Consider the following 22243-nt stretch of genomic DNA (forward strand, 5'->3'; position numbering starts at 1 on the left):
TTTTGGGCCCCCCACTACAGAAAGGATGTGGACAAATTGGAAAGAGTCCAGCAGAGGGCAACAAAAATGATTAGGGGGCTGGAGCACAAGAGGAGAGGAGAGGCTGAGGGAACTAGGCTTGTTTAGTTTGCAAAAGAAAAGAATGAGGGGGGATTTGATAGCAGCCTTCAACTACCTGAAATGGGGTTTCAGGGAGGATGGAGCTAGGCTGGTAGTAGATGACAGAACTAGGAGCAATGGTGTCAAGTTGCAGTGAGGGAAGTCTAGGTTGGATATTAGGAAAAACTTTTTCACTAGGAAGGTGGGGAAGCACTAGAATGGGTTACCTATGGAGGTGGTAAAATCTTCATACTTAGAGGTTTTTAAGATGCGGCTTGACAAAGCCCTGGATGGGAATATTTGGGGAATAATTGGGGTTGGTCTAGATGACCTCCTGAAGTCCCTTCCAACCCTAATCTTCTACGATTGTATGATTCTATGAAAGTTGTTTCCTTTCACTTTCAAGATTCTTCATGATGCCCTCCCATTGCTCCAGTCTATCCATGTTGCCAGCCTTCAACATCCACCTGCCTGATTTTCTCACAAACACCTTTGCTCCTTTATCTATGCATCCCAGAGCTCATGGAATGCCCTCCCAGAGCTAATCTTAAAGGCCACCCTCATCCTCCTCCAAATCTCTTCAGGAGATCTTTTTTTTCTGTGACACCTATGAGAAATCAGGGATAACTTTGGAAATATCTTTTTCAAATAGTACATAGTGATTTCACTTCCACTTAGGGATAGATTAAAAAAATATCCAACTTTCTCCAATATGACAATTATTAGAAACGTTTTTCTCTAACATCAAGCAGTCAGTAAGGCAGGTTCTTTAAATAATTCGGTAACCAAGATTAGAAAAGGCCTTAAAATATAGGACCTTTTATCTATTATGGTTAAAGCTATTACAGAAAGCGCATTCCATCTTTGTCACTCTAAAAAGATTGCTTTAACAAGGCTAACAGTATACAGTGGCCTGTGTGATACAGGTCAACAAAAATGACTTTCTCCTCAGTGTCAGTGACTTTCTCCTCTGCAATATGATCATTCGCAGCTTCAGGCAACATATTGCTGCTGTGTAAGGGTGCTCTTTTCCTGAACAATAATCCTCATGGAAGTGTTTGGCTTCTTTAAGGTTGTTTCAAAAGCATGTCTGCTTGTTTTGGAATCCTGCAAGGTGCTTTAATGGGCTTTATTTTTGCAGTTTATGGCAGTGACCAAAGCTATGTGTAGCTAACTGATTCTGTGCCATCTTGTTCCCACCTTATGCACACTAGGACTGTTGGGCAGAGCGGATATTACACAGTGTCTTTCCACAGCAGTATGCCACACTTCAAACAAACCTACTTGTCCCTCATTTTCATGAGCATCACCTCTCAATCTTCTAAAAGTAATCAATGCTGGAAAAAAAAAACCACCCACCACTCACAACAAAAACCCTAATAAAGGTACCAATTGGGCCATCCTGTAGCTATATCAGTGCTACCTATGAAGATATTGGGCCCAATCCTGCATTCCTCACTCAGACTAACCTCCCAATGGTATCTGAGAAGAGAATAATGAGATTCTAAATAAAATGGGAAATTTGCATCGGTAAAGAGTTGTACAGTTTAAAGCCAGATCATCTAATCCGACCTCCTGTTTATCACAGAACACTAAATCCCACCCAGTTACCTGCACTGAGCCCAATAACAAGGATCAGACTAAGGCAGGGGTAAGTCAATAGGCAAACCTTGGACAAAATCCAGACCACCTCATGTTTTTGAATGGACTCTGAAATCTTTTTATTTACTTATTATTATCATCGTTATTTTTATTTTCTCTGGAGTCTGGACCCTAACTATACCTTGAAGAAGACACTGGGACCTTGACAAAAAACAATTGACTACCCTTGGATTTAGCCCTCAGGAGACTAAACTATTGTGTGCCACAGGCAGAGAATAGGAGGAACTGAGGTGCACCAATAACCAAGACCTCGGCAATGACAGTTAATTGCTTTTGTGAGATATACTCAGGTGAACCTAGCAAGTGCAGGGTCAAGCCCATTATGTTTGTCCACACAGAAGGAAATACTTTTTCTTCACTTGTGAAACAAGCAAGCCATCAGCTCTGCCAGAGCCAAGGTTTCAGCTTAAGAATTCACTTTTGTCAACAGGATGTTCCTGTCATTGTCAAGCCCTTTAATCTTAAAAAAAGACTTTGTGGCAAAGAATGAGAATCCAATATAAAACTATCTGTTCTTTGGGGATGCATGCAAATGCGTGAAAAAAACAATTCAGCAATTGCCTTTATTTTTATTTTGCATAGGGCAACAGCCACATTGGTATTTTGAATTTCTTCCCCATTTCTAGTGAACAAGGTAAATGAAAGCAACTATATTGGTTGATTTTCCATATAGTTCATCTCCCTAGTTTTATTTCTGTGTTAGCAGATACACAAATTACATGCAGACAGCCCTCCATTGCGCTTTATTCTTGTATTTCTTTTTTAAGGAGAGAATGCATGTAGCACAAATTAGGATGGTTTTTCTTTCTAATATGCCAAGAAATTGATAAGGATACATTATGCCTGTCAGAAGACGTGACGCATCTTCGCTTTATTGATAACGTGATTAACTTTATTTTAAGGATGATGAATATGCACAGAAATTGGATGCAAAAGCATGGGGGCTCATTAGCTTTCTTACACCCATGTGGCACATTTGTGGATTTACCTGCAGCCCAAGCCCTGTGATTTATTGCTTTCTTGTCCAAGCTCATATTTACTCTTTTCCCTTGCAGGATATTTTAGAAACACAAACCTAATTTGAGGCTACAACATCTGCATTATAGCCTTGACTCAGCAAGATACTTTCATGTGTGCATAACTTTAAGCATGAGTGGTTCCAATAGTGATATCAGTGGGACTACTCATGCACTTAAATTTATGCATGTGCTCAAGTACATTGCTGAACTGAGGCCTAGGTAGAGAGATCTAGTGGCATGAGCACAGCACTGGATCCAGGAAAGCAAAAATGTATCCTCTTGCTTACACTGATGACCCTATGTGTACTGGGGCAAGTCAAAAACTCTCTGACTCAACTTCCTTACTCTTTGAAGTAGGATTAACAATTGGATTAGCCAATGTCTTCAAAACACTATGAACAACCATGCTAAGTGTTAATAATCAATATTAACAAACAGTGTCTTTGATGTTACATCTCTGACAAAGTCTAGATTCAACCTGGGTTATATTCCGAGGGGTTCCAGCAACCACCTGGTACAGCTACAGGATTGGATAGTACTGACTAGAAAAGGGCATGACCAAGGCATTCTCCATGGGGCGCAGCCTCTGTTATCACTGCTTCTATACAATATGGCATCCAACAAATACATTAACAGAACATCTTTAAGGTTGCAGAGTCAAACACTCAAAAGTTAGAAAATGCCAGAAGTTGCTTGTATGTATCCATTATGATAGTCTTTGATAACACTGTCAGATACCATTTTTTCCAAATGACTTTAGTCTTATACAGTGAATGAGAAGTTATTCAATATTTCTTTATATCTTTCTGATTCAATATGTGGCGCCTGATTTTATGTACCAAAAACCATACAAAGCCACATCAAATACAGAATTGTTCATTTCATTTCCGCATTGTTTTTTCTCTATTGTGCTCTCACCATAGTATCGAAGTGCTTCACAGACATTAATGAATTTATCTTCCCAACATCTCTGTGATGTGAGGGGTTATCATTATCCTCATTTTACAGTTGGGGAACAGAGGCACAGAGACCAAAACTGTCCACTAATTTTGTGTGGCCTAGGGCCTGATTTCTCACAGTACTTAGAAATTTTACAGCACTTTATATGCTCAGACACAGCTCCAGCCAACTTCAATTGCAATCATGAGCTTTCAGCATTTCTCCAAGTTTGGTCCCAGATGTCTTAAAAACTTGACACCCAGAAAATGAGGAACATACAACTAGTGACCAAATGTGAACATTTTTGTTTCAGTGACTCCCCAAAGTCACATAGAAACACTGTGGCAACAGCAGGGATAGAATCCATTTTTCCAGAGTGGCCTTCAACTTGCAAACCATAAGACCATCATTTTTTTTTCCTGAAATCCCTTCCTGCCTCATTCACAAACCTAACTTCTGCAGCTGACAAGGTAGGAGCTCTACAGACAACTGCTCTCTTCATGACACAATGCTGATTCATTCCCTGAGTATTGTCCACCCTGTGCACTGAATGAGACGGGGTCCTGTAGAAAAAATAGTATATGATCATATAATTAAAAACTATAATAATGCATACACACAAGGGGGCCGAATGAAGGTTGCACAGGCAACTTTAATTCTGGCATTTCCTAATTTCTTAATACTTGATTTAGCAACTTTAATATTTTTTTAATGCGATGGAGAGTTTTGGGGGGGTTTTTTGGGGGGCGGAGGCAGGGTTGGGAGGTGGGGTGGTGCAGTTTTCTTATTAAAAAAATGAAAAAACCAGAAATTACATCATGTGGAACCATGCTGACCACTAACTTGGGTCCCTGACACCGGGCAACTCCCTCTGCCAAATTTCAAGTCTCTGCTCCAAAGCATGGTGTGATACAAGGGCTTTTCAACTAAATAATTTTAAGAATTTTTTTTTAAACATAGCAAAAGACTGAACTATTTTAGCTGAAGCTTTTCTTCCCTTCCCCACTAAAAAAAGAAAGAAGAAAAAAAAAAAAAGAAAATCAGCCAGGAGCAGAAACTTAGCATGGGAACTTACAGCCCAAACAGTTAAAATTGGCAACGTCATACATAACTGGAAAAGGGTTTTATAACGGAAGTATAGGTAATTCTGCCAGCTCTGCTTACAGTACAGTCAACTCTCTCTCTCTCAGTGTGATGACATAATACAGATATTTTTTGCTCTCCCGGTGGATGCTCCCCAAGACAATCTGCACATCTCATATCTAGTCAGGGGAATCAAACTCAGAAACTGAAAACAAATTGACCACTTCCATTTTTCTCTGCAGACCACTCTTTAGTCTCACCATCTTGGTGAATCGCTGAGAATATACATTCTGTTCAGTCAGAGATGTGAAATGTAAGAACTGAACTGAAGTACTAACTGGAACATTTTGAACTAAGATGTAAATTATAGCTTTACAGAAAATGACTTCACTACACAGACTATTTTCCTTAACTGTTACTTTTGTAATCTGTGGATAATTCCAGCTCAGTGCATATGCATAGAAAGATACTAGCATGTGCACAGAAAACACAGGACACTTATTTAACATCCTATTTCGTATTAGACTGGAAAGTTGCCAGTCTATGCCCTTGAGTATAAGCAAACTTATCCCTAGCCTTGATCAACAAATATATCACAAAATCTAAACAGTTAAATAATAACATTTCTTGGAAAAGTAAGATCCCAGACACAGAAGGGGGAAAACACACTTACAGCTGCAGACAGGAGTGGAAATGTTTATGTTAGCTTCCAGTCCTAAGTAGCTTTTACCAAAAGCTTTAGTTTCAGCACTAATGTGTCTTGCAGAAGTGATATGGGTTAGGAAGTCTTTATCTAAAGTTATGCAGACCATGTGAAGATGAGATTGCAATTAAACTGTTATTGATTGCAGGGATTAAATAAATATTTTATTTTTAAATGTCAAAGCATATATTAAAAAAGAAGGCTGTGCACACATGAATACACCCAAAGTGTTCTATTCATTTCAAGAGCTCAGAAAACATCTGTAAACTTCAAGTGCATTCTTGGTACAAATGACAGTAAATCCCAGTTCCAAATCCCAATCCCAGTTCAAAACTCTTTACACATATTAATGGTGTAAGTATCATCACCCCAAATTTACAGATAAAAAAGAAAAACAAGTCAAAAGGGACATGCTCAAGGCTGCAGAAGGAGTCAGTGTCAGGTACAGGATTACACTTTAGGAGTTCCTGGCTACCTGATTTGTGTTCACATGGTAAGACCTCCCTCTCTCTAAAAAAGGCTTGTTTATCTTTGTGTACACAAGTTTTGTGTGTTCAGTTTTAGCAGTCACTTTCAAACACAGGGCTTTGCACCTTAAGTTGAAGCACAAAATAATTGTCTAGTATGAAGGAAGATTAAAAAGTGATCTGGAGAGAAATCCTGGCCTCATTGAAGACAGTGTCAGAACCCTAGACTTCAGTGGAGCCAGTAATTGGACCCCTGAAATTTAAGATATCAATTTGCAGTCTTGGTCATAGCTTCTGAGGAAACTTGAGCATCCAGCTAAATACTATAGGCCAAATTTTTCAAAGATGACTAGTGATATTGAGTGCCTCCATTTTTGGAGGCCCAAATTAAGCCACTTTATGGAAGTGCATAACACTTTTTGAAAAATCAGGTCCCTTCAATTTATCTCAGGTTGGGCCCTTAATAGTTGAGGCACTCTAAATCATCTGGAAGTTTTAAAAATGCTTAAATCAATAAGAGCTGCCACCACACGGAAGGCATTATTAGGTCCTGAGATAGCCCTTAGAGACGATCAAGCAATGATGTAAAACATGTCTGTCAACCATTCCTTTTCACCACCCCTAATATACATTTTAATATAACAAATAAATATATAATAATCAACTGACTTTTATAAGGGATGTCCACTAACGTATACTGAGGAGAAAAAATAATGTTTTAGTTCATCAACCACACATTAACCTTACAACAATCATATTTCAGTGGCTCTAATGAGGAAAACATATAAACACAGATCTAAATACAGAGCTGAACCCTTGGCAAGTTTGAATCTGTCCAAACCAGTGATAATTAGTGCCTGTGCCTATGCTGCTTCAGAGACTGTGTTCAGTAATCAAGCACGTCTATCTAAAACAGAAAACATTAGCCACTGAAATATGACATAAGGTTAATATGTGAACATAGCTTTTATTAAATGAAGCAACAATATTTTTCTTTTCTTCAGTATATTTCAGGGGATATCCCTTATTAAAAAACCGTAATTGATTATTACAAAGCTATTTGTATTTATTAGTCTCAAGAGAAATAAACTTTTCTTAATAAGATTAAGATATAATATAAACATCTGGATTTTACACCATCACGGTCCACGAATGCCTTGATTTAAAAAAAAAAATAAAATCACAATGCCATAGATGTTATCTTGAACCTGAGTGTTAATGCTCACATGTACTTTTCATTTCCCATTCCAAACAAGTCATCATTCACAATGACCTTGGTACCCACATTGAGATTTAAAACATAGCAGCACAAAAGTTGTATGTAATGGATACATTGGTATATGAAGCTTAGCACTGCAAAGAAAATGCAATTATACCAGGGCTCAAGTAAAGGTAGATAATGTACCCTTCCATAATTAAAAGCTTTAGAAATCATCACTGAATGTCTTGATGTGATAGACATTCTGGGCTAGACCTTTCATTACAGCCAAGCTTACTATTGCTGGGAGAGTGCAAAGGTGGTTCAAAATCACCTTTATGCTCCCCTGGTTCTGAGACCATCTGGGGACTAGTCAGTCCCCAGTACAAATAAGAACAGCCTCAAGGATACTATTACACCTGACAGCCCACATCCTAAAGGAGCTATTCTGGCAATGGGGTGAAGGAATGCCTGCACTAGGAGCTGGAGACGGGCGGCACAGGAGCTGCTATGGGGTGTCTCCAACACCTGAGCATTTCTCTACACCAGGGGAATGCTCAGGGAACTGGATTCACCAAGTTTCTGGCTGCTTTATACCACTGGAATAGCTCACAGCAGCTAGGACAAGTAGGTCTTACCTGGTGCAAGTAGGTCTAGCTCTGCTAACGTCAATGGCATTACACCAGTGTAAAACTAACACAAGATTGGAATCAGGGCCAAGTGATAGTGGCTGGTTTTTCAAAGGGATGAATGGAATTAGTAACCCAACTGACAAGTCAGTGGGATTTGGGCATCCAACTCCCTTCTTCAGCTCCTTTGAAAATCCCAGCCACTGTCTTTTTAAAAACAGTCTGCAGATGAACTGTATGATAAGCATAGGTTGGACAAGTAACAGGAACCATGGTAAATTATAGACTGAGCTCAAGTTCTCCCCAGTAAAAGTGGATCTGAAGGAGTATTGTAAAATGGCTAAATTTTATGTATTGTTGTTAAAAGGTTCTTGAAACTGTGTTCGTTGCACAAATTTGGAAATTTGCATCTGGATCATTTGGGAATTTCCACATGCATGTTGAAGATGTGTGTTTTAATTGTGAGTGTGTCTAGTCAATGTTATGGAGTAAGAGTGTGTTCTAAAGCCCCTTGAAGTGAAAGGCTTTGGATCAGGTTCTAAACAAACAATGTGAGTCCCTGACTCTATTGAAATCAATGAGAATCTCCCACTGATTTCAGTACAACCAAAATTTCACCCTAAATATCTTGGTTTTAAAAAAATGAAACCACCTTTGGCTTACCTATTACAAACATATATATATATATATATTCTTTTACACCCTACTGGATTTTTGACTCAAAGAATAATCTGTTATACAATGAGGTGATGCTTGTAAATCATAAGGAAGTTAAGTAATTATATGTCAGATTGTGACAGATGAATTCTATCACCATCAGATTATACTTCTCTTTCTAAATGCTGAAACTATCTATGTAAAAGTATATAGATGCCTGTTAATATAGTATCTAGGTTCTGAAACTATTTAATTACTTTTAAGAAAAGCAATTTGTAAAATGAAGGAAATTTCAGGTAAAATAAGTTAGGAATAAAACATAATAACTAAATAAAAACAGGAGCTATACACTTTTTCTTTAAATTTCTTTTGACTTAAAACAAATGCAAAAGTTTGTCTGCTGAAGCTCTACTATAGACGTGTATGAAGTGCAAATGTCCTTGCTGATTCCTGACTTTAGGGTTTTTTTGATTTTGTTTGATTTTTAAACTTTGTCTCCTAGATCTCACCTCTGAAGAATTCCTCATGAAACCCACAGCAGCTTTTTAATACTCAGTTCCTGACAGTAGCTTTAAAGTTAAACAGTCTGTAGGGTTCTTTGTTTGGGGGAGGGGAGCAGTTCAACAGCCCGTGTGTTGCTTTCAATACATGTAGGATATAGTGCAGAACAGAAACCAACAGCACATTACAACAGAGGAAGCACCAGTTTGTTCTTTTGCATATAGTCTGAATCTACATGTGAAAGACCAGAGCAGACAGTTTGAACCTTAGTGACTCTTATCAAAAGAGCTGCATCTGGCTTTCCCAGATGGTGAACAGGAAATTACAGATACACACTGAACTATATGTAAAACAACAGAACAAAGCTTTCCTATTGGCTTCTTGAGCCTCACGCTGTTGCTGAGCAAACATTAATACAAATGCTTAATGTTACCGTTGGCTTGAACTATAGCTTCTTTGTTGGAGGGGGGGGAAGGGAGAAATAGGGGAGAAGAGAGAGTCAACTAATGCAGTTTACTTATAAGGTTCAACAGGAACTGCAGCACGGTATCAGTCCCCCTTTCAGCCCTCTGCAGTAGAAAGAAAACATGAAGAATAGCCACTTTTTTCATATTACTTGCACTTTCATAAATATTTTATAGTTAAAATGCCAAAGTGCAATTTGTTAAAGCCCGGATGTTACTCAGGTACACTGTACTAACGTACCAGCAGTTTATTAAAATATTTTTACAAAACTGTGCTTTATTAGCCAGCACTGACATTCTGCAGAAATAATCATTTTACTTTGCTGGTTATTCCAGCTGAGCTTCTCAAAATACATTGGACCAGATCATCAATTTTCTGAGTGGAGGAGTGGCACCTGGCCCAGACGTAGACTAGACAGGGAGCCCTGAGTGAGCATTACTATAAAGTAGTAGTAGTACAGAGGCACTGCACCTCCATTAGTGCTCTTAGATCCACAGAATAGTCCCATATATCTTAGGACATCACAGGTTGGGAAAATTATGCTCCTTTGTGGTGAACTTCACTCATCACATGATGTATAATCATTTTTCACAAAACATTAGCTGTCACACAGGCTATTTTACATGAGGGAATGATCCCTACACACAAAGCAATAGCAACAAGTACATGAACTGAGATGTGCATCTTGGTGTCTAAGTTAACAGCCCCAGCATCCAATTTATCCTAGTTACCAAAATAAAAAATATTATCTATTTAAATCATCCTATAATGCCACAAAACCATTTTATTTTCTGAAAAAGAACTTCCCATAAAACTGTAACATTAATTTTATAAAGAGTTTGGACTTTCCCTATATCCAAATGTTACTTATTACCTACTTGTTTCTTTTCTTTTGTTTTTTTTTAACTACTTGTCCTCAACAGCAAGTTCAGCCACTATCCATACAGTATGGATAGGGGATTTTCTCTGGAATGCATATTGCTCGGGCACGCCAACAATTTATGGGTCAAAGTAAACGGATTTCATATGAATCATAAGAGCTGCCCACAAATCTCCTGTCTAAACAGCTGTGGAACATGTAACCCTCTTTACTCAACTACATTTCGAGACTTCTGTAATCTAACACTACTTCCCAGAATACAGTTCATTTGCAGTTACCTCATTTGGTTCAGAACTGTAAGAGTCATCTAGTTTGAGAAAACTTTCCTCTAATCATCATGAAAAAAAATTGTGGATATAAAGGACCTGATTCTGTTCTCATTTATGTTGTACAAATCGCTTTTAACTAAATTATACTATTACTTAAATTGGAAGTTATGCCGGCATTTGGTGGAGTTAGCCAAGTTTAAAATGAGCATAAATGACATCAGAGTCAGGCCACCAAACTTTATTTCACTATAATTAGCCAACCAGCACGGCAATTAACTCCTCAGTATAATAATAGCAGACAAAACCCTGGATCCAAGACTAATGTGTGACCCTTAATTGTAAAGAGTTTAACGATTGCATTTTTCCCCCACACTACACGGAGTGACAATAACCCACTCACCCATTCAGTTTTATTTTTGTTTCTTTTTATGCACAAAAAAAGCAAACAAAAAACAAAACCAAAAAAAGTTAACAGCAATCTGACTGAAAAGTTAAGAACCAGAAAGGGATGCATCTTATCCCTTATCCACAGGTGGATCAAAACAAAGTCTTCAGTTTAACAACATACAGGGACAGATTGTGCCATCACTTTTTAAGCAAAAATCCCTATTTATGTCAATGGGGATTTCTTCTAAAAATTGAATGGTGTGGTTTGGGCCTATATTCATGGGCTACATACTGCCACTCTTACATTACTCCACAAGTAACTCCATGTTAATCAAGCGGCTATTCACAGAAGTAAATTACTACTCAGTATTACTACCTGAAGATCTCTGCGTAACTTGAAAGCTTGTCTCTCTCACCAACAGAAGTTGGTCCAGTAAAAGATATTACCTCATCCACCTTGTCTGCTCAACATGAGAAAGGGTAGGAAAATCTGAAGCACAGAGAACAAAAATACAAAAGAAAGAAAGAAAGAAAGGGCAAGGATACTGTTTTGAAATGTTAAAGAATGGGCTCCTTAGAAAATTCATTTTGAGTAAATATTCACACCAATATCCTTGTCAATAAATTAGACCTTCTATTGTGTAACAAGAGAAAAAGCAAGTTTCCTTGTTTAACTCTACCATAGCTGCTGTTTATGTACAGATCAACTGCAAGAGGAAAGAGGGGGAAATACGCAACAACTTAAAAATGCTCTGCTTTTCCCTAATGAGGCAGACCCCAAATTGTCAGCTATGGTATTACAACTCAGCCCTCTGTATTTCAATCTTTTCATTATATCACATATAAAAACTTTCACTGATGCATTTTACACTGAGGGTTTTCTTCTTTGAAACAAAATACCAAGCAGGCATCAACACCACGTGGGTATTAGAGATCCCAATATACAAAGAAAGAAAGTAAAAGGTTCTGCATTAACACACACCCTTATGTACTTTAGCCCTGTATGGGGAAACTTTCCAGTGAGAAGCAATTAAGGAAAAATATCACCTAAGGAAAAACACAAACACTGAACAGTATTTTTGAAAGACAGCTGTTGGTATTTTCATTAATCTCTTTTGTTACTGCATTGATCTCATATTCAGAATAATGAATATATCTATCCACCTACCTTAGAGTTTTGTACTGCTGCTGATCAGGACAGTATTCAAATACCTTTTATGTAAAATAGATTGACAATAACAATGTCCTTAGTGGTCTTCATGGAATCCCTGGCTCTTAATGGTTTATAGAAAGCTATACCTGGGATAGGTTTTTTAATTTTATTTTAGTACTGGGTTGCGGAGAACACAGGAATTCACTTCGGGCTGTGAATGCCATTTTGGTTATGATTAAAAAATTTAATCAGTAGGAAGGTTTTACAGTGTTTCCTAAAGGTGGGTCATACCATGAACTTGTTACACTAGCTCTCCAGCTAATGTGTTAGTTTCCAGCCACTTTTGAGTACAACTCCAGGTATTGACTGATCTATAAAGTCTTTCATGGCTTGAGTCATGGCTATTTCATTCCACAGCTGCCACACTAGCAGCTGAGGTCAGCTGAAGCTAGGCTTTAGATGTAAGCATCTAGTGATGGCTGGGGGTGAGGTTCTGTGCTGCACCTCTAAGCCACCACTGCACTCTTCCAATCCCAGGGCCCCCACATGGGGGGAAAAAGGGTACACTTTACCAGAGGTCCTGGAGGGCCTGGCCCAGGCTGCAACCCTCATTACCATGAGGAAAAAAATGAAACTAAATTGTAGATCATGCCTGAGGATATTTATAGAAACTTATTTCCCTGTATCTATGTATCTATTGTCCAGATCGTGTGAGTTTTTCTGGAGCCAATCAGAAGTGGTGTTAGAGCAGTCTCAAGCAACATTCTCAACAGTGAGTTGCTGGGCCTGCTGGCCCAGCCCAGGCTCTTCTCTAGAACAGAACGTGTGTGCTTCTGCCGTTAAACTAGGACTTGTAGTTTGAAACGGAGAGACAGAGAGATTTGTGCTCCTCTCTGTGACATGGTCTGTCATACCAAGACCAAGAACTACCAGTCCCAGAGTTCCTTGTGCATAGAGAGGAGGGAGGGACAGCTGGTGGGAGGGGCAAAGCGAAGCACCATAAAATAGTGGGGACCAGTGCTGCTGCTGGTTCTGGTAGGATATGCAGGCCCAAAATATATGTGAGTAAATGTCTAATTCACTCACAGTCACACACACACCCCATACTGCCACGTCTGGTGGTGGCTATAAATACAAATCAGGCAGCCAGAAAAATAAGGAGGCAAAACACTCAGGCTGGGTGTTATGTTAAACAAAAATAGCACCGGGGGGAGGGGGCATTTTTCAGAAATGTAGAGTATGTAACTGTAATTTCAGAATGCAAACCTTTTTCATGGCTCATGCGATTGTATGTATGGGATGAGGGATTGTGGTATGTGTGTAGGAGGGGGCCCATGTTACAAGTCTGTATTGGACCTGAAAAATTTATGCTTGGGCCCTGTCCAATCCACAGCTGCTCTACAGCCCTCAGCCTAATTTAGACAGCACTGAGGGCCTGTCTAAGTTACAGTAGCTGCCTATGAAATGCAGTGCTGCCTGGAATATTGCATATTGTGGGCCCACTCCTGACAAGCCCTTCCTCCATAGCGCTGACCCCAGCTTTCCCCTATACCTAGTCTTAGCACAGGGTCCTCAGAAAGCAGCTTTATGGCTATATATCACCATATCTGCTCCAGGTGACTCCTGCCTAGCTGGATGCTTGGTTTTAGACCCCCTTTATACCATTCCAGCCTTTTAACCCAGGATAAATACCAGAGCAGGGGTGTAGAGTCATTTCATCTCTGGCATTCATTTTAAACAGAGTCCCAATCTATTAGCATTTAGCATACAGAACATGGCTCATCTCTTTTCTCAAAGATTTGCTGCAAGTGTTGCCTGGAGGAAGGGAATCCTTTTTCCTTTTGCTGCTTTTTGGATAAGAAGCAAACCTTGTATATACATTTTCTATTTGTGTCCTGAAACACGGTAGAAAGGGAACATTATAAAATGAATTAAGTGATGAATTTTAATTAAGGTTACCACTGTTGTTGGCATCTAGTGCTCTTTCCCCATCCATGTCACTCATTAGAAATCGCTATGAAATTCCGAGTTATTATTTAAGGTTATGTTTGTGACATCTCTTAATTTTGTATTCCTTAAATTGTCCCCTGTTCAAGAAAATTGTCCCCTTCTGCTGTCTTTTATGACAGGCACATTTGTCTCTTGATTACAGCACTGCTGTCTACATGCTCTTCACATGGAACATTTCAATATAAGCATAGACCAGAAAAGGACGTTTCCAGATGCAAACTGTCTGCAACCAGAAAGGGTGTGAAGAAAAAAGGAGGAAATATCAGGCCACAGGGTGTGACACACTGTACCCCATGTACACCCTTATGGTGGATTTATGTATCATTCATGTTCACCCTTACAGTGTAACTGTGTATTGTCTGATGCAAAGTATGCCACATAAGGTGTTTTTGGAATGCTCATGACACACTGAACATTACCGTTATGGTAGCATGTTTCCTGCAATGTCATACATATGTGCAGATATGAAACTCTGCTGTGTCATATGCCCAAATGTGTGTCTCACATGCTTGAATAAATGCAGACAAACACAAAGCCGTGTTTCCATGCCCAGCAGAGGCATGCACACAGGAACAATGGATTAGCCTAAGCACCTGTGAGCACTTTGGCTCAAGTTGTATGAGGGCATTAGAAAGACCATTGGGCTGATAAACAAGACAGTTCCACTGAAAGATCTGGATGGCAATATCAGAACTGATAAAAGAAGCAACTGGAGAGGTGGATTGAGCACTACGGAATGATATACTCAAGGGAGTCTCTAGTAGATCAATGTAGACAATGTTGACAATGTAGACAAATTGCCTGGAAGCTCTGATTTTGCTGAATGCCAAACCTACACTAGAGGAACTTGAACAAAGTATCAAAAAGATTCCCAACAAGGAAGCTTCAGAATCTGACTGCAGAAAACTACAAATGTGCAAAGACTTGCTGCAAAGATTGCATGAGATATTGTTACTCTGTTCTGCAAGATTTTAAGGATCATTTCATCCAACTCTATAAAAACAAAGGAAACAGAAATGACTGTAATATCCACAAGGGATATATCATTTCTTAACATTGCAGGAAAAACATTGCAGAGTGACAAATGCAGGGTGAAAAACATTGCATATATACATTGCAGGGCGAAAAACATTGCAGAGTGACAAATGTGGCATTGTTAAACTGAGCTGGTATGTCATTCATGAGAATGTTGATTAATAAAAAAAAAGACTCATGTGGCTTGGACATGTCAAGCAAATGCTGGATTACAAGATCCCGAAGAGTGTGCTGTACTCTGAAGTGCGTGAAGGGTCTAGAAAGAGAGGCAAACCACTGCGCAGATTTCAGGATGCTTGCAAAGATGACTTAGTATCCTTTGGAATCTCTGTGGATAATTGTGAAAGGAATGCAGAATGCTGCTCTGGTTGGCATAGTCAGCGAGGTGTTGCGAGGTGGACTGGATCAAGCTTTGTGAGGACCAGCATCAGAGAAAGAAAGAATCTGCTACTCAGATTCAGAGCACTGCTAGTGCATGGAGGTGGCCTACCTATGGAAGGGACTTCACTTGCACATCGGACTCAGCAGCCATCAAAGAACTCATTGACACATAAACAATGATCTCTGAAGAGCGATGGTGCCACTTACTAGAACCTTCAACCTAATGCCTGGGACAGAGTTCTAATGTGCTTTGCAACTTCTAGTAACAATTGGGGTGGATTGCAGCCTCATTTTAAGCTGAGTCAATGAACTATTTACAAGTCATGGATGCTGCAGTCATTGGAACAAAACTCCACCTCAGGCAGACTATCAATTGGGAAGATGCTGCAGGGCAGCACCAAGGAGTCAGGGCAAAATAAAGCTTGAGGGTAAAGAAGTTATACAAGGCCCTCAGAATTATTTATTATTATTATTATTGTATTATTTAGTTTTGTGAGGCCTGAGGCTACTAGTTGTTTCATGGGGTGTGACTGTTCTATTAATGACATTTTTAAACTTTATTAGGGCTTATTATTCCAAATTTCAATAGCCGTGGAACTACTTCTAAGGAAATATTTCTCAACACTCATACCTTCTTTTACACTTTGTAAAAGATCTCGTATATACCACACAGTCATACCCGGTACTAGTTTGTGTTGTAGTTACACCTTCTTGTTGCCTTGTGGATACATTTATGATCAATGCAAAGAACTGCCTACACACCACCCTCTCTGTTAGTGTGGGTGTTCAACCACATCCAATTTAAGGTATGTGCGTTTTTTGCACCATGGATTAATTTATTTTTGTGTATTGTAGTGCCATTAGCACATCAGTGCTAAGCAAAGCAATAATTAAAGATAATTTCCCAGAGCATTAGTGGGGTTCAGGCTCTGGCTTTTATTTCATCACTAGTTCGGGTTCACAACTGACAGGACTTCAGAGGCTTGAAGAAAAAAGTCTTCAGTAATCAGATGCACCACTTATTTTGTCTGAAATCCAGCTTTGATTTCTTGCTATATCAGGACACAGAAGGTGCACACGACCCACTGCATAGGCAATTGCTAGAACTTTGTTGAGGGTTCTCTCCTTCACAGATGGCCCTGCATGCCATAGTGGCATGCACAACTGGCCCTGCATGCTATACACTAAGTGGGAAACTCCATATCCTGTGCCATGCCCAAGTATAGGACCCTTTTGTATGCAGATGCAGTTGTAATCATTTGGACCTGATTTATTATGTATCAAATACAATATGTATCAAATGTTTCAAATACAAATGAGAGGCCTGAGAAGTAATGCTTGTTAGATATTTATTTTTTGGAGAGGGAGGGGAGCAAGCCATATTGCTGGCCCAGGTACCTACTCTGATTTACTTCTAAATGATGAACTCCTCCCACTTCTCTTCACAAGCCTTCCAGCTTCTAAGTCAAGATGATATGCTCGTCTACGATCTGAACCCTTCCTGCTAAACTCCAATACTGCCTCACAAATGTAAGCCTTCAATTTGATGTATGCCAGTAAACAAACCTTCCCTCTGCCTTCAACTAGCATTCCAACCTTCTTCCCATTTGACCAATCTCTCTGCAAGTTCACCCATAAGACACCCTCACATTGCCCTTGCCAGCTGTTAAACCCTCCCTCAATCTCCTGACAAGTACCAGGCTTCTGCTGTACCACATTTCCCCCATTTAAAAATAGAGTAAATCATATTTACTTATACATATTTACTTAAAATATAGTGAACACTGGCACACCACTAAGCATGTAACCATATGCTTCTCTTTTCTTATCCATGGGAAGTGTCCAAATTGAAGTGTACATTGTACATTTGATCCATTAGACCATATACATAGAAAAGATCCTTTTGCCATCTTCTGCATGCTATAGGTTACAATATCAAAGAACAATTTTTTTTACTATGTGTGTCATAGAGTGTCCTTTAATATACATATATTTGTGTGTATGTAGATTGTAATACAAGAAAGGGGCCACTCTCCTATTATCTCATAAATTATTACATCCATATATTAATGTTTGGGCATTAAACCTAGGTTCCCTCCATGTAATCACTCAGCAGGTCATTAATCAACATTAATCAAGCGAATGACACTCTTGTTAAGAATAATGGAGCTCTTTAGTCATTTCAGTAACCCAGTTCCCTTTAGAGTAGAGTGTCCTGAAGGGGTGATCACTTAGAAAAGAGCTAAGATACAGGCTCTGTTATTTTTATTATTTTAACCAATCTTCCAGATCTCATGGGAAATTAGCTTATTTGAGCAGAGCACTGGAGCCATATTGTATTTCTGTCACTGAGGCTGGAGTTATTATGTAATGACCCTGGCTTTGGAAATGTCATCATTTCTCCTCTTCTACATTCTGGTTCAAGGTAAACAAATTAAATTACATATCTCATGCCATTCCCCTTCCTTCCTGGCCTTGAGAGGCTTCTTTATATAAAGTAATAATAACAACCTTTAAAATAATTTATGAGTGCAATATTTAACAAGTGCAGCATTTATGAAAAATCTTCTCAGATACCCCCCTCCACAACACTAACACTGGCTAAACCAGAATATCCCTCACAGTCACTTTAGGCTTAGCCTGTTAGTAGAGAAATCCTTCAGACCCTTAGTGAGGCTTGGTGAGCTTCTAGGGTATTCACAAAACTATACAGAAATTCTACCACAGAAAAATAAAAAGAGCTTCTTAAGAAATCTCAGGGTAATAATTCTGTCATTATGAACTAGGTAAGGCCATAGAAGGATAAAACCCTAACTTTTCTTAATCAAGGTTTGCGCATTGTAATTGCATCTACCTACATGTGCAGCCCCTATTTGTGAAAGGTGCAATGTGAAGGGAAGCCTTGTCTGGCTCATTTAATTACTTCTCTGTTATGTGTTCTGGCAATGGGTTTTGAGAGATATTAGCTTGCTACATTAAGCAGTATCCCATCCCATTACAGTACCCATAAGTTTCAAATTCATTTTCTGAAAGCATCTACATAGGTAAAACGAACTCTGTTGCATGTTCATAGGGAAAAAAACAACAACAAAAAGTGGGTTGGACTCACAAGCAATTTCATTTCATTTGCTCAAAGCAAATTCATTTTTAAACTCTAATGAATACTTGCAGAACATTAACCCCTGCATTTGCCTAGCTCTAGTAACATGCTGGAAAAGATCTTTAGGTTAAATTTGGAACAAGCGTGTGAATAACTCAGCTTCATCTACTTATTCAGCCTTGGATTTCTTCTTGATTTTGAGGGAATTGTGACAGTTTACCTAAAGATAGACACCATGAAACAGTTTCACAGCATGAGTTGCCACAACTCCACAGTCTGACTGCAATGAGCTGTAGAACTACCCAATTCTGATGCATACTGGGCCTCCCATGTCCACTGTGAAGGGAGGAGCATTTGGCCATAAAGGCACAATTCAGTGCAATGCAGAGCCATACCTATTATATTCCTAAGCCACTTGTAATTTTGTCTAAGTGCCAATACACACAACAAAAGAGTGGAGTCAAATGCTAACATCCAGTTACATTTCTCATTGTAATCTACTTGTTTTCAAAATAAAGTCATTTTGAGAGATGCTCAGTTATTAAGAATGGCTACATCTTCCAACCAGCGTATGCATTTTGCTATGCAACTGAATGGAACGCAGCATACAGCTAATATCTTTCTCTTGTGCAGAAGATGGATATGCTCTTGTGTTTTGGTTCCTCCTTTGATCTAACCTCAGAACTGTACATGAAGAGTCTGCTTCTCAGTAACCCTGAAGGGGATTATCACTCATTCCTCAAGAAATGGCATTTGTGCTTCAGACACTGTATCAAGAGTTGTGGTGGGTTACCGCAGAACAGAGAAACTAGCACATCTGGTATTATTCTAAGCAGCAGCAGTGTATTTATGCCATCCTATGCAATAAGCATGCAATTATGGCACGTGGTGAGTAAGCACTTGGGATGGGCATGTTATTTCACAATAATCTCATATCCTGAAATAGCTTACTAAAAAATATAGCTTGGCCTTGAAAAAATAATGTTTCAACCTTCTATCATCCATTGGGAGACAGACATTTTGAGTCTTATGAATAAGTGTTGTTTTAATTAAGATCATTTTACTGAGGTTAAATATAGCCCTGAGACAGGCTATATTGGCCTAGTGTCCACAGCAGTGCTCAAACTGAGAATACTCTAGAGTTATCAGCATATTACAGACCCACGAATACAGACGCTTTAGAAAATATATTTCACTCCCTGGTCATAATAATGCTCACCCTCTGAAAAGGAATACTTTTAGTAATTGGAGAAAGAAAAATATTTTAAAAGTGAAGAAGAAGAAATGTGCAGCCCCTGTCTTCTCCCACCTAATAGACATCCATCACCACCTCCACTACCATTCACAGCTCAGGCTCTGCTGATGAGGGAACTCCATAGCCATGGAAATGAGTAACTAATTTACCCATCAGATTATGAGACTGTCTATATTTAAAGTAAATATAGTAAATGCACAAAGTCCAATCACCAGCTGATATTTTCTTGAGGAAGAACTTACAGATCACCGTAGACCAGGCCGTATATCTGTGCCATGCTCTGATGATAGACCCCTCGCAGGATAATTAACAGCAGAATCACAACAAAAGCTGGAAGTCCCCAACTCAAAAGGAAGAAAAGCAGATAGCGTTGCTGTGTGTGTTCATCATTCATCACCAGGACATACCAGAAATTAACAGCCTAAAGAGTAACACAGAACAATAAATCAACAGGGTTTAGGGAATAATTAAACAGTCCATCAAACAAAACATTCAGAAAATCAGATTATACACTTTTGTATCCATATATATAACGTTTTCCCCAACATCACCATTTGTTCCCCTTTCCCCCTCTCAAATAACCAGAAGAGGTAGGTTGCACAAGAGGTAGGGTTACCTTTGTGGTGCGGTTAAGTTTAAAATTAGCCTGACAGAAGGAGACATACCTAGGTTAGCTCAACATACATTCAGTTTCTGCACTGAAAAAAACTGGTTTTCCTCAGCTTCTACAGTCTCACATGGAAGACTGACATATAATTTCGAAAAATCTGATCTTTCCTGAATGTCCTATAGACTAATATTGAGCTGTCTGTCTGTATCTTTTTTACAGGGTATGCAGCAAGCCGCTTCAACGGTTCTGTTTATGACCTGGATAAGGCAGTGTCATTCAAATTGCATTTTAATGTAATGTACATTGCATGGATGAGAGAAAGAGTGCCATGAAGCAAGACAGAGATACATGGTCTATATGTAGATGGCTCTGGAAGACTCTCAATTTCTGCAAAGGTCTCAGATGATCTGAAGACTGAATAATTTTTCTTTGGTAGTAAATAGTTAACCTGGCACTTCACTTTTCAGGTGAATTGTGTGGAAACTTCATGAGAAGAATCTCTGAGTTTTCTTCTCCCCTTACTCTGGCTTCTCCCCTTACCCACCCTGGCTTACTCTAATGGGCTTCCCACATGTGGGGGCGATGTGGGTCTCTGTTGGGGTAGAGAAGAATAGAAAGCACGCTTAGTATTTGTGAACAGATTCCCTTTCCTCAGCTTCACCAAACAGAGTGGAGATGTATTTTTACAGTTTGAGAAAGCAAATGTTTGACCACTCTCTTCCAGTTGGATTAATGGGACTGGTGAAATCCACATACATGTAAGCAGAAATACAGAAAGATTCTGGGGTTATCTGGACTACTGAGGAGAATTTATGGGAAGAAAACTCAAAAATAAAAAAGAAGGCATACAATTAGTATAAAAAGTTGAGAAACAGAATGCACATAAATAAACTGCAGCACATGTTTACATCCATCTCTAAACTAACCAGTGTTTTTTCATTATCAAACAAAATAATCTAGGGACATACAAAATATCTCTGACCTAAAATGATAATACCACAGGTCTCCTGAGAATACAACTCGAATGAGACAGGAAACACTTGAAATGAACTGCTAGAATTTTGCAGCATGCAAAAGTACAGTAGTGTAGAAGATATTTTCCAACACCAATCACTTTGTTTTATTTTCACAGAGAAGTTAGTGTGAAATAGCTAGGGTGTGAATTTAAAGCAGAATAGCTATTTCTCACTCCCCATGTGGACTCTGCACAAAGGCACTCGTAGTAAACAATAAGAGGTAGTGGATTAACCTAAACCTCGCTTCAGGCTGCAACCTGCACCATGTCATTGGCGATAGTGATGTGTCAGAGCTCATGGGTACAAGCCTCAGGTCTCCCATACGAGGTCCAGCAGATAATCCAGGACCTTGCCTTCAAAGCCCAGTGCTGTTCTCTGAGCAGACAGACTTGAAACTGCACAGCCTTAAGGAGTCTCAGGCTACTTTAAAGTCCTTAGACCTCCACAATCCAGTGCCGCAAAGGAGACATTTCAAATCTCAGCCCCTGCCTCGGTTCTACGAATCCCAACCCAGGCAGGTGTATAATCATAAAAGGGCCAGGATTTACAGGAAGAAACCCTTTCAACCTTCTACCAGCCAAGGCCCTGGACCTACGAGGCAATCCTCTGGTCCCAAGCAGAACTTTTGAGGGTTCCACTGAGCATGGTGTACCAATTCAGGACTCGGATCCTTTACCCCTATTCTTTTTGGACTGATTATCCCACTTCTACCATGTGTGGACCCA

At 39.2% G+C, this 22243-nt stretch overlaps 1 protein-coding gene across 1 annotated transcript in view; it reads right to left on the bottom strand.

Annotated features, from left to right (window-relative positions):
* ADGRV1 (adhesion G protein-coupled receptor V1) overlaps window positions 1–22243 on the bottom strand; it is a 336348-nt gene that overhangs the window by 78863 nt on the left and 235242 nt on the right. The window contains exon 86 of the mRNA XM_067568750.1: window positions 20135–20313. Within this exon, the coding sequence (XP_067424851.1) occupies window positions 20135–20313 (179 nt within the window). The remainder of the gene's footprint in view (window positions 1–20134; window positions 20314–22243) is intronic.

The sequence above is a fragment of the Emydura macquarii genome, unplaced genomic scaffold, assembly GCF_026122565.2.
Source record: "Emydura macquarii macquarii isolate MOO-44397 ecotype Brisbane River unplaced genomic scaffold, CSIRO-AGI_Emac_v2 contig_2897, whole genome shotgun sequence".
Lineage (NCBI taxonomy): Eukaryota > Metazoa > Chordata > Testudines > Chelidae > Emydura > Emydura macquarii.